We start from the raw sequence: 12,780 nt of genomic DNA, 5'->3' as shown, positions 1-12,780 counted from the left end.
ATCTATGACCCAATACCCCCAAATTATTAGAAAACACTGAGGAAACCCTGCAAGACATTGGCATATGCAAAGAGTTCTTGGAAAAAATCCCAGAAGCACAAATTGACAAATGGGATTAAATCAAACTGAGAAACTTCTGCACTGCCAAAGAAACACTCAGCAAAGGGAAGAGGCAACCAACAGAATGAGAGAAAGTATCTGCAAACTATGCAACTGATAAAGGATGAATAACCAGAACATATAAAGAGATCAAGAAACTCAACAATAACAAAACAAACAACCCGGTCAAGAAATGGGCAAAGGACTTAAATGCTTAGGATCACTAGCCATCAGGGAAATGCAAATCAAAACCACATTGAGGTTTCACTTCACCCCCATTAAAATGGCTCTCATACAGAAATCAATAAAAAACAAATGCTGGTGAGGATGTAGGGAAAAAGGTAACCTAACCCACTGCTGCTGGGAATGTAAACTCATACAGCCACTGTGAAAGACAGCATGGAGATACCTCAGAAATCTCAATACTGACCTACCATGTGACCCAGCCATCCCACTCCTGGGAATTTACCCAAGGGAAATGAAATCAGCATATGAAAGAGTTATCTAGGGGCCGGCGCCATGGCACAGTGAGTTAATCCTCTGCCTGTGGCGCCGGTATCCCATATGGGCACCGGTTCTAGTCCTGGCTGCTCCTTTCTGATCCAGCTCTCTGCTATGGCTTGGGAAAGCAGTAGAAGATGGCCCAAGTGTTTGGGCTTCTGCACCTGCATTGGAGACCAGGAAGAGGCTCCTGGCTCCTGGCTTCGGATGAGCACAGTTCCAGCCGCTGCGGCCATCTGGGGAGTGAACCAACAGAAGGAAGACCTTTCTCTCTGTCTCTCACTGTCTGTAACCCTACCTCTCAAATAAATAAATAAATAAAATCTTAACAAAAAAAGAGTTATCTATACCCCCATGTTTATTGCAAATAAATTCACCATAGCTAAGATATGGAATCAACCCAAATGTCTGTCAACTGAAGACTGGATAAAGAACTTATGGGATATGTACACAATGGAATACTATCCAGTGGTAAAAAAAATTTTTTTTTGAAATCCTGTAGTTCACAATAAAATGGATGTAACTAGAAAACATTATACTTAATGAAATAAACCAGTTCCAAAAAGACAAATACCTATGTTCTCCCTGATCTGTGGTAACTAATAGAGCATCTAAAAGATAATCTATAAAAGTGAAATTGACACTTTGAGATGTAACTTTTAATAGCTCATCTCAACTGCTGAGGCACAGTTTTTTTTATACTATTTGTTGAACTCTTTACTTAGTATAAAGTTAACCTTATATGTATAAAGTTGATTGAAAATAGGTCTTAGTAAAAAAATTAGAAAGGGAACAGGAGGAGGAGGAGGAAGAAGGGTGACAGGGCGAGTAGGGCAGGAAGAATTACTATGTTCCTAAACTTGTAGGGGGCCGACGCCATGGCTCACTTGGTTAATCCTCCTCCTGTGGTGCCGGCATCCCATATGGGCACCAGGTTCTAGTCCTGGTTGCTCCTCTTCCAGTCCAGCTCTCTGCTGTGGCCCGGGAAGGTAGTGGAGGATGGCCCAAGTGCTTGGGCCTGTGTACCCGCATGGGAGACCAGGAGGAAGCACCTGGCTCCTGGCTTTGGATTGGCGTAGCTCTGGCCGTAGCAGCCATTTCGGGGGTGAACCAACAGAAGGAAGACCTTTCTCTCTGTCTCTCTGTCTAATAAAATAAATAAATAAATAAACTTGTATTTATAAAACACATCATGGGACCAGTGCTGTGGCATAGCAGGTAAAGCCACCAACAGCAGTGCCGGCATCCCATATCAACACCAGTCTGAGTCCTGGCTACTCCACTTCTGACCCAACTCTCTGCTATGGCCCGGGAAAGCAGTGGAAGATGGCCCAAGTCCTTGGCTCCCTGCACCCACATGAGAGACCCGGAGGAACCTCCCAGCTCCTAGCTTTGGATCAGTGCAGCTCCAGCCATTGCAGCCAACTGGGGAGAGAACCAGTGGATGGAGGACCCCCTCACCCCCATCTCTCCCTCTCTCTCTGCCTCTCCTTCTCTCTCTGTGGAACTCTTTCAAATAAATAAAATTGATCCTTTTTTTTTTTAAAAAAAGTGGGTTTCTTGTAGACCATTTTTTTTTAAATAAATGCATTATGTTTGTATACCTTAAAGACAAGTTTTCTAGATAGAAAAAAAAGTTGAGTGGGACTTCTCTCAAGGACCCAGATCTGACCAGGAGGCCCCAAAGCTGAAGACACAGGCATTAAGCACCCTGTTTTGTTTTTTGTTTTTTTTGTGGTTTTTTTTTTTGACAGGCAGAGTGGACAGTGAGAGAGACAGAGACAGAGAGAAAGGTCTTCCTTTTCCATTGGTTCACCCCTCAATGGCCACTGCAGCCAGTGCGCTGCAACCAGCGCACCGCGCTGATCCGAAGCCAGCAGCCAGGTGCTTCCTCCTGGTCTCCCATGCAGGTGCAAGGCCCAAGCACTTGGGCCACAGCAGAGAGCTGGACGGGAAGAGGAGCAACCAGGACAGAATTCAGCGCCCCGACCAGGACTAGAACCTGGAGTGCCAGCGCCACAGGTGGAGGATTACCCTATTGAGCCGTGGCGCCGGCCGCACCCTGTACTATTTAAGTTTCCAGCATGGAAGAGAGAATATCTTTAAAGGCTCACCAGCAGCTCAAGGACTCTTTGAAACACCACCATCACTACACATACTTCTGCTGCGGCTGCTATTCACAATTACCCCTAACTACCAGCAGAAGACCAGGAAGAGCATCTTGGGCTGGGTGATACAATGTATCCCTGATGAGAAGAGAGTTCTCCTGTACCCCAAAGAGAAAGAAAGAAACCAAAGATAAAAAAACAGAAATCAACTCAGACTGGGAGAAGATGGCAACACGTTAAAATTCAAGTAAAGCTTTAGGAACTAGAATTTTGGAAACAATTCCTTCAAACTGATAACAGAAAAGACTAACAATCCAACAGGAATATGTGCTGAGATACAAATTAGCAAACAGCAGGAAAAACTGCAGAGGCCAATACATAAGTGAAAAGATAGTCTCTGTAATCAGGGAAGCACAAATTAAAACAGGATACTGGGGCAGGCAATGTGGCACAAAGGGTTAAGCCACCGCCTGTGATCCAAGCATCCCATGTGGTGCCAATTCATTTTCCAGCTGCTTCACTTCTGATCCAGATCCAGCCATGGCTGCTTGCAACCATTTCGGGAGTGAACCAGTGGACAGAAGATCTGTCTCTGTTTCTCTTTCTTTCTTTCTCTCTCTCTGAAATTCTGCCTTTCAAATGAATAATTTTTTAAAAGGTTACCATTTCACACATATTAAAGGGACTACATTTTTTTTTATCTCAATCAGAGGTTGGCAAGATTGTAGAAAAATGGCAACTCATACTCTATTGAGACAATTCCTTAGAAAGCAATTTGGCAACATCTAACAAAGGTGATGATATGTGTATCTTTCTACCTGACGATTCAATTCTGCTTCTAGTTGTACTTGTATAAGCCCTAAAGAACACTGCACATATGCTCAAGTGCAAGGTATAACAGTGTTATATGACATTATTGCAATGACAATAGAACATCAATGCCCACTGACAATTAATAACGACCATGCTTTCACAATGAATTATTACACAGCAGTGAACATAAATGACCTGCTATTACACACAACATAGATGAATTTTTTTTAAACAATCAGAAGTTCATTTTTTTAAATTTTTTTTTAAAGATTTTATTTATTTGAGAGGTAGAGTTACAGAGAGCGAGAGGAAGAGACAGAGAGAAAGGTCTTCCTTTGTTGGTTCACTCCCCAGATGGCTGGAGCTGTGCCAATCCAAAGCCAGGAGCTTCTTCCCAGTCTCCCATGCAGGTGCACCGGCCCAAGGACTTGGGTCATCCTCCGCTGCTTTCCCAGGCCATAGCATAGAGCTGGATGGGAAGAGGAGCAGCCGGGACTAGAACCAGCACCCATATGGGATGCTGGTGCCACAGGCGGAGGATTAACCTATTGTGCCACAGCACTGCCCCTCACAGATGAATCTTAAAACAATATAAACAGGGCCAGCTCTGCGGCGTATCAGGTTAAGCAGTGCCAGCATCCAATATAGGCGCCAGTTCAAGTCCCAGCTGCTACACTTCCTATCCAGCTCTCTGCTAATGGTCTGGGAAAGCAGAAGATGGCCCAAGTCCTTGGGCCTCTGCACCCACGTGGGAGACCCAGAAGAAGCTCCTGGCTCCTGGCTTCAGATTGGCGCAGCTCCAGCCATTGAGGCCATCTGGGGAGTGAACCAGCGGATGGAAGACCTCTCTTTCTCTGCAATTCTGACTTTCAAGTAAATACATAAATCTTAAAAAAGCAATATCAAGAGGAGGAAAAGTCCCAAAAGCCACATACTAGCAGAATACCACTTTTACAAAATTCAAAACAGCTAAACCAAATAAATAGTTTACGATACATATGTAATACAAATTTTTTTTCTAATGATTTGACAGATAAAATGACACGGGGGGGAGAGTTCTTCCATCAGCTGGTTCATTCCCTAAATGGCTGCAACATCTGGGACTGTGCAGGAGTCTGGAACTTCATCGGGGTCTCCCATGTGGATGGCAGTAGCCCACACACTTGGACCATCTTCTAATGCTTTTCCCAGGTGCATCAGCAGTGAACTGGATCAGAAGCAGAGCAGCTGGGACTTTAACTGGTGCTCTGAAATGGGATGCTGGTGTCTCAAGCAGCAGCTTAACCCATTGCACAAAAATTCAGGCCCCTATAACTCTTTTTTTAAGATGTATTTATTCTTAGCATATACTACGTTGATTTTCTGTATATAAAGATAACTGAAAATGAATCATGATGAAGAATGGGATGGGAGAAGGAGTGGGAGATGGGATGGTTGTGGGTGAGAGGGAGGTTATAGGGGGAAAGCCACTATAATTCAAAAGTTGTACTTTGGAAATTTATATTTATTAAATAAAAGTTGAAAAAAAAGATGTATTTATTCAATTGAAAGGCAGAGTTGAGAGAGAGAAAGAAGGGAGAGGAGAGAAAGAAGGGAGAGGAGAGAAAGAAGGGAGAGGAGAGAAAGAAGGGAGAGGAGAGAAAAAAGGGAGAGGAGAGAAAAAAGGGAGAGGAGAGAAAAAAGGGAGAGGAGAGAGGAGGGGAGGGGAAGAGATGGGAGGGGAGGAGAAGTATATCTTCTATCCACTGGTTCACTCTGCAAACAGCTGCAACGGTTGGACTGGACCTCTCTGAAACCAGAAGCTTCTTTCAGGTCTCCCACATGAGTGCAGGGCCAAGTACTTGGGCCATCTTCTGCTGCTTCCCCAGGTGCATTAGCAGGGAGCTAGATTGGAAATGAGCAGCCTGGACACAAACGAGTGCCCAGATGGGATGCTGGCATCACAGGCAATAGCTTTACCCACTAAACCACAAAGGTTTTCCCTTAAAACAAGGCAATGATAAAACAGTATTTGGCAGGCTGGTGCTGTGATGCAATGGGTTAAAGCTCTGGCTTGCAGTGCTGGCATCCCATGTGGGCTCTGGTTCAAGTCCCAGTTGCTCCACTTCTGATCCAGCTAATGCTCCTGGGAACACAGGGGAGCATGGCCCAAGTCCTTGGGCCCTGCACCCATGAGGGAGACCCAGAAGAAGCTCTTGGCTCTGGGTTTCTGATCAGCTCAGTTCCTGCCATTGTGGCCATTGGGGGAGTGGACCAGCAGATGGAAGACCTCTCTGTCTCTACCTCTCTCTGTAACTCTTTCAAATAAATAAATAAATATTGAAAAAAATTATTTGGGAAGAATACATAGTAGTTGCAAATAATTGAAAATTTTATGATTCTTGAGTTGGGTATTTGCTTTACAGGTGTTTACATACCGTTAGTGAGCAAAATATAAATATATAAAAGTGGGTCACATATGGATCAGAGATGACTGTAGTCTAATTACCCAATGTTTGTGAAGTCCACTGGGGACAATAAAATGAATGAAATGGAATAAACATAAAGAAAGAAAAAGAAACTGAGACTTAGATTAAATAACTTGCTTCAGCTTAGGGTAGAGTTAGGATTTGAATCCAAGTATCCATGATTCTGAAACCCAGGCTTTTCACCATTCAACTATGCTGCCTCTTTCTGTTGTTTCTTTCCTTCTTCCTCCCTCCCTCTCGTTCTCAAGATTTCTTTGTTTAAAAGGCAGAGTTGGAGAGGGAGAGAGTGGGGAGAGGGGAGAGAGAATGAATCTTCCATTTGTTGGTTCACTCCCCAAATAGCCTCAGCAGAAGCCAGGAGCTCAGAGCTCCACCTGCACCTCCTATGTGGGAGGCAGGGGCCCAAGTACTTTGGCCATCTTGTGCTGTTTTCCCAGGCATGTCAGCAGGGAGCTAGTTTAGAAGTGAAACAGCCAGGACTCAAAACCGGCACTCATGTGGGATGTTGGTATTGCACTGCAGGTAGAGGCTTAACTCACTGTACCACAACACAGGCCTGGAATTTCACTGGTGGCGATTTTTGCTCAAGGTCATATCGGAGCTATTTATCACAGCTTTTGAAGTGAAACTGCTGATTAAAGTAATTTTAAACTAACAGCTTAACAGACATGGTTTGATTAAAAAGCACAGTGCTCTTGTTTTCAGTTACTATAACTTGACTGAGTTCTTTTTCCACAGGAATATTTGATTCCTGGAACACATTTTAAATGACGCTCTCATAGTGAAAACATTGTTAAACTGAGCAGAAAGCAGCCCATCAGTTACCTTCTGAAAGTTCAGCTGTACCAGTTACAAATACCAAGACACCAAGGAGTCATTGTAGCTCAGCCAATTTGGTTTTTAAAAAATGGGAAAAAATACAGTTGCATAATTCAATGGCCTTCTTACTCCACATCTTAAAATGCCCACAGAGCTTTTACTAAAGCAAGGCATTATGTAGTCTGTACAATTATACTGCTGTATTAGTGAACAGCTGTTTTAATCTATGAGACAAGGAAATACAAGTTATTTCTTAGCTACTAATAATTTTCATGATCACAAAAGCTCATATAAGGCATGAAAGAATATTTTAAATTTTACTTTAAAAAAATCTACATTTTTTTTTTCCCTTAAAAGTCTGTTCATCAGGGGTGGGTATTCTGGTGCAGAGGGTTTTGCCACAGCCTGCAACTCCTGAATGCTATGTCCAATGCCAGTTCAAGTCCTGGCTCCTCCACTTCCAATCTAGTTTCCTGCTAATGTGCCTAGGAGGCAATATATGAAGGCCCAAGTGCTTGGGTTCCTGCCCCACACATGGGAGACTTGGATGGAATTTCTAGCTCCTGCCTTTTGATATAACTAGGCAGTTAGTAAGCTTAAGTGAGCTGGAATTCTTGCAAGGTAACCTTATGTCTTTAACTGTCAGCTTGATATGCCCACCTTCCCAGGATGCACCTCTGTCTCATCTGGGACCAAGAAGTGTGTTAAGACCCAGCCTGCTTGTTTACCCAATTAAGGTACCACCCCCTACCTCACAGAAGAGGCTGAGACCAAGGAAAAGGGTTCTTTTCACCACAGACCACACTTGGAAGTACTGCTCTTTTCCTGTCTTTCATGAGCAACCCTATGGCCCACTCATGATGGGGTGGTATTTCTCTGTGTGAGGTGGCCCAGACTCATGCATGAATCTATGTTTATTCTCACTGTTAAATAAATCCTCTTCTCACTTGTGCACTATATATAAGGATGCCTCTGCTTTGAATTTTTTTCTTTGTGGGAGCAAGGACCTAGAATAAAAATTAAGATAATCAGGCCCATATCACTTTGGTCTGGCCCAGCCCAGGCTGTTGGCAAGCATTTATGGAGTGAACCAATGGATGGGGGCTGGGGGATGATGGGGTGTGTGTGTGTGTGTGTGTGTGCGCGCGTGTGCATGTTTCTCCCAATCTGTCATTCTGCCTTTCAAATAAATAAATAAATCTTAAAAACAAAAAAGCCTTTTCATCAGAGGGGGGTGTTTGACTTGGAGGTAAGACTCCTGTTAGGATGCTCCCACACTGGAGCACCTGGGTTTGTCACCTGCCGCTGGCTCCTGCTTCCAGCTCTGTGCCAATGCAGACCTGGGAGGTAGCTTTGATAGTTCACATAGCTGGGTCCTTGCCACCCATATGGGAGACCTGAATTGAGTTCCAGGATCCGAGATTCAGCCAGACCCCTCAAACACTGAGGGCGTTTTGGGAGTGAACCACCAGATGGGAACTCTGTTTACCTCTCTCTCTGCCTCTCAAATAAAGAAAAAATTTTATATCTACTAATCAGAAAAGTCAACTTCAAATTTCTTATATTTAAATTTTCTAACTTTTTTTCTCTTTTCAGCTCAGATTCATATTTTTATACTTAAAAATAAGTATTAAAAACCATAATTAATCAGGTAAGGCATTTAACACTTTTATGATCATTCTTACCAACAAATTTAAAAATACACATGCCCATTCACCCCAAGTATTCCATATACAAATATCTCCAGGTGGCTTTCTCAAGAAGTTAGCCAAAACCTACAGCTGCATGTAGCAAGTGGATAAGAGAAGAAAGTAGAAGTTGGAGATGCTGAAATTGTAGTATAGGGCATTAAGTTTTGATTTTGCTACCAAATTACTTTTTTTTTTTTTTTTTGACAGGCAGAGTTAGACAGTGAGAAAGAGAAAGGTCTTCCTTCCATTGGTTCACCCCCTAAATGGCCACTATGGCCACCCCCCTCTGATGAAAAGGCTTTTTTGTTTTTAAGATTTATTTATTTATTTGAAAGGCAGAATGACAGATTGGGAGAAACACACACACACACCCCATCATCCCCCAACCCCCATCCATTGGTTCACTCCATAAATGCTTGCCAACAGCCTGGGCTGGGCCAGACCAAAGTGATATGCGTCAATCCGAAGCCAGGAGCCAGGTGCTTCTCCTGGTCTCCCATGAAGGTGCAGGGCCCAAGCACTTGGGCCATCCTCCACTGCACTCCCGGGCCACAACAGAGAGCTGGCCTGGAAGAGGGGCAACCAGGACAGAATCCGGTGCCCCGACCAGGACTAGAACCCGGGGTGCTGGCACCGCAGGTGGAAGATTAGCCTAGTGAGCTGTGGTGCCGGCCCCACCAAATTACTTTTGATATTGAGCATTTACCCCCAAAGAAAGAGTTCACCCAATCTCTCTGCCTTTACCTAATGGTTATGTTCTGGTAGGATTCATTCTCTCACTATTTACCAAATGTGACAGAAACTCGGGCTACATATGAATAAGTCTTAGGTCTCGGGGATTTGCTGTCTAAAAATGAAGCTGGACATATTAAATGCATATACATGAAGGCCCATAATCTGTCATCCCAAACTAGGGCCAGATGTATTTCAGTATTTGGAAGTTCTCAGGTTTTAAAACAGTACATTCATTGCATACGGCATTAACACCCCACCAGGACCCTAGGGCAGCATCCCACACAATCAAGAAGTCAGATTTCTACAGCACTGATCACATTTGATAGGTAAAAAATAGACTAGCAACAGTTTCATGTTAACTCAGGTCACATTGTGCCATCAAATGAGTGCAGGTCACACAAAGTTTTGCCACTAAATGATTTGGGGGAGGAGGAGAACTATGGTTTTCAGAGCACCTTGGATTTCTAAATTGTGGACAAGATGTGGCCGACCTTTAATACCTATCAGAACAATTACTTGGCACAGGAGCAGGATGACCCCTCAACTTAAAAGATACTAAAGAGGAGTTAGCCACCCAAAAGGTAACGTTTGCTAAGCACTTACTATGTGCATGTGCTGTTCAAAGCTCTTCATGTAACTCAACCTCAGGAGGTGGCAGCAATATTGTCCTCATTCTACTGAAGAGGAAACTTTGGACCTAACCCAAGTTCACACAACTCAATGGCACCTGAAAGTGATTCTTCTTACAGTGTGACTCTAGGAACTGTTTAACTTTTTGGGACCTCAACTGCCTTGTCTGTGCAGCAGGGATACTAACAGCTACCTCATGGGATTGCTTGGGAAATAATACACATTTACTAAACGTCCTTGGGAACTTAAGTCAGAGCTCATTTGGCTTAGCAAAGGAAATACCTGAAGAAGCAACAATCACAAACATTATTCAGTATTTCCCATAGCTGTTGATAGATACATTAACAAAATACTTTACATAGAAAAAGAAAATAGGAGCCAACATTGTGGGACAGCAGGTTAACAGCCTCTGCGTGCAATCCCGGCATGCCTAAGGGCATACTGGTGGGAGTATTCCAATCCAGTTCCACACTTATGCTCTTGAGAAGGCAGTGGAGGATGGCCCAAGTGCTTGGCCCCTGCACCCATGTGGGAGACCCAGATGGAGTTCCAGGATCCTGGTTTCAGCCTGGCCCAGCCATGGCCATTATAGCCATTTGGGGAGTGAACCAGTAGATGAAAGCACTGGCTCTCTTTCTCTCTTTTTCTCCCCCAACCCCGTAACTCTATCTTTCAAATAGATTAATCTTTTTTTAAGAAGGGAAACGAAATCATTACCAGCAAGAATTCCTTTCATGGCCCCAACCCCCAGCTTCCTGGCAGTGCAGCTACTGCTTTCTCTGCTGAACTTCTGGAGAGGCACTAAGGCAGCTGTTACCTCCTCCCTGCTGACGCCAGAGGCCAGGTTCCTTTTCTGGACAAGGACATGAACTAACATCAGCACTCTATCCTACAGAGCAGGGCTCTCATGTGTCTGTGGGTGGGGGGGGGGGTGTGAGGGGGGAAGCTGGATCAGAGAGGGTTAACGGGACAGGAGAAAAACACACCCAACCTCTTGAACAGCTTTCTCAAGGTATGTCTATCCACCTACTGATGATCACAGCCCCACTCCTCTGGGCCAGGTGCTTTGACTCTGGAATTGAGACACTTCTGTTAACATTTTAGCCTTCAGGTATGTGAGGGAAGAACATGATTGATAATCGCAAATATAAATCAGCAGTTTCTGGGGGCAGGTGTTGTGGCACAGGGGGTTAATCCACTGCTTGGGACACCTGATCCATATAGGAATGCTTGAATTTCTGTCCCATCTCTGCTTCTGATCCAGCTTCCTGCTAGTGTGCACCTGAGAGGCAGCAGAGGATAGTCCAGGTACCTGGGTCTCTGTTACCTGCATACAAGATGTAGATGGAGTTCCAGACTCGTAAATTCAGCCTGGTCCAGCTGGGAAATGGACCAGTGGATGGAAGATCGATTGAGCGATCGATCTCTGTCACTCTGCCTTTCCAATAAATAAAAGAAATAAAAAAAAAAAAAACAAATTAAATAAAAAGTCACATCTACTTCAGGCAGTTCATTTTTTTTTTTTTTTTTTTGACAGGAGAGTGGACAGTGAGAGAGAGAGAAAGGTCTTCCTTTGCTGTTGGTTCACCCTCCAATGGCCGCCGCAGCCGGCGCTCTACGGCCGGCGCACCGCGCTGATCCGAAGCCAGGAGCCAGGTGCTTCTCCTGGTTTCCCATGGGGTGCAGGGCCCTAGCACTTGGGCCATCCTCCACTGCACTCCCTGGCCACCGCAGAGAGCTGGCCTGGAAGAGGGGCAACCGGGACAGAATCCGGTGCCCGACTGGGACTACAACCGGGTGTGCCGGCGCCGCAAGGCGGAGGATTAGTCTATTGAGCCGCGGCGCTGGCCAGGCAGTTCATTTTTAAAAATAAATAATAGGGGCTGGCCCGTGGCTCACTTGGTTAATCCTCCACCTGCAGTGTCGGCACCCCATATGGGTGCCGGGTTCTAGTCCCGGTTGCTCCTCTTACAGTCCAGCTCTCTGCTGTGGCCCAGGAGGGCAGTGGAGGTTGGCCCAAGTGTTTGGGCCCCTGCACCCGCATGAGAGACCAGGAGGAAGCACCTGACTCCTGGCTTCGGAGCGGCACAGCGTGGGCCGTACTGGCCATTTGGGGAGTGAACCAACGGAAGGAAGAACTTTCTCTCTGTCTCTATCTATAACTCTACCTGTCAAAGAAAAGGAAAGGGAAAGGGAAAGGGAAGAAGAGAAGGGAAGAGAAGAGAAAGAAAGAAATAATAAATCAGTGGTTCTTAAAGGGAGCAGATTAGCAGTACTGGCATCACTTAGGAAATTATTAGGAATGCGAACAAGTCCCTTCCTAGGCCTAGAGAACCAGAAACCCTGAGGGCAAGCCCAGCAGTAAGTGTCTCAGCAAGCTTTCCATGTGCTTCTGACACTACCCAGAGTCAGAGAACCATGGGTCTAAACTCTCCTTAACAAGCAGTCTAAAACTACGACTGGAGGAAAGTTCAAGAACATGTGTTCATACATTAAGAAGTTCCTAAAAACAACTCAAGTGGCACTCACAATGTCTCCCCAGTCAAACATAACAATAATACTGTTAAAAACATGAAGACACAAAAAATTATTCCCATTCTTAACAGGTTTTTTTTTCTTTTTTTTTTTTAACTTTTATTTAATGAATATAAATTTCCAAAGTACGGCTTATGAATTACAATGGCTTCCCCCCCATAACGTCCCTCCCACCTGCAACCCTCCCCTTTCCCACTCCCTCTCTCCTTCCATTCACATCAAGATTCATTTTCGATTCTCTTTATATACAGAAGATCAGTTTAGCATACATTAAGTAGAGATTTCAACAGTTTGCTCCCACACAGAAACATAAAGTGAAAAATAATAGATGGTTTTTTAAATGATAATGAAATCAGATCATACCTATTGTCATGTTTAATC

General features: G+C 44.4%; 1 protein-coding gene across 7 annotated transcripts in view; it reads right to left on the bottom strand.

Annotated features, from left to right (window-relative positions):
• Nucleotides 1-12,780, bottom strand: part of GNB4 (G protein subunit beta 4) — a 79,349-nt gene that overhangs the window by 46,666 nt on the left and 19,903 nt on the right. The window contains exons 2-3 of one of the 7 annotated variants that reach the window (XM_051859160.2): nt 11,192-11,302; nt 10,582-10,717 (exon numbers count right to left, since the gene is read on the bottom strand). The exons of 3 other annotated variants lie outside the window; for them this stretch is intronic. In XM_051859160.2, the coding sequence (XP_051715120.1) occupies nt 10,582-10,717; nt 11,192-11,197 (142 nt within the window). In that variant the 5' untranslated portion in view covers nt 11,198-11,302. The remainder of the gene's footprint in view (nt 1-10,581; nt 10,718-11,191; nt 11,303-12,780) is intronic. 3 more of the 7 variants (XM_051859159.2, XM_051859162.2, XM_051859161.2) reach the window with 3 other exon arrangements.

This window comes from Oryctolagus cuniculus, chromosome 4 (assembly GCF_964237555.1).
Source record: "Oryctolagus cuniculus chromosome 4, mOryCun1.1, whole genome shotgun sequence".
In the NCBI taxonomy this organism is placed as follows: domain Eukaryota; kingdom Metazoa; phylum Chordata; class Mammalia; order Lagomorpha; family Leporidae; genus Oryctolagus; species Oryctolagus cuniculus.
The sequence above is the reverse complement of the archived record's forward strand: the minus strand, read 5'-3'. Positions and strand labels throughout refer to the sequence as shown.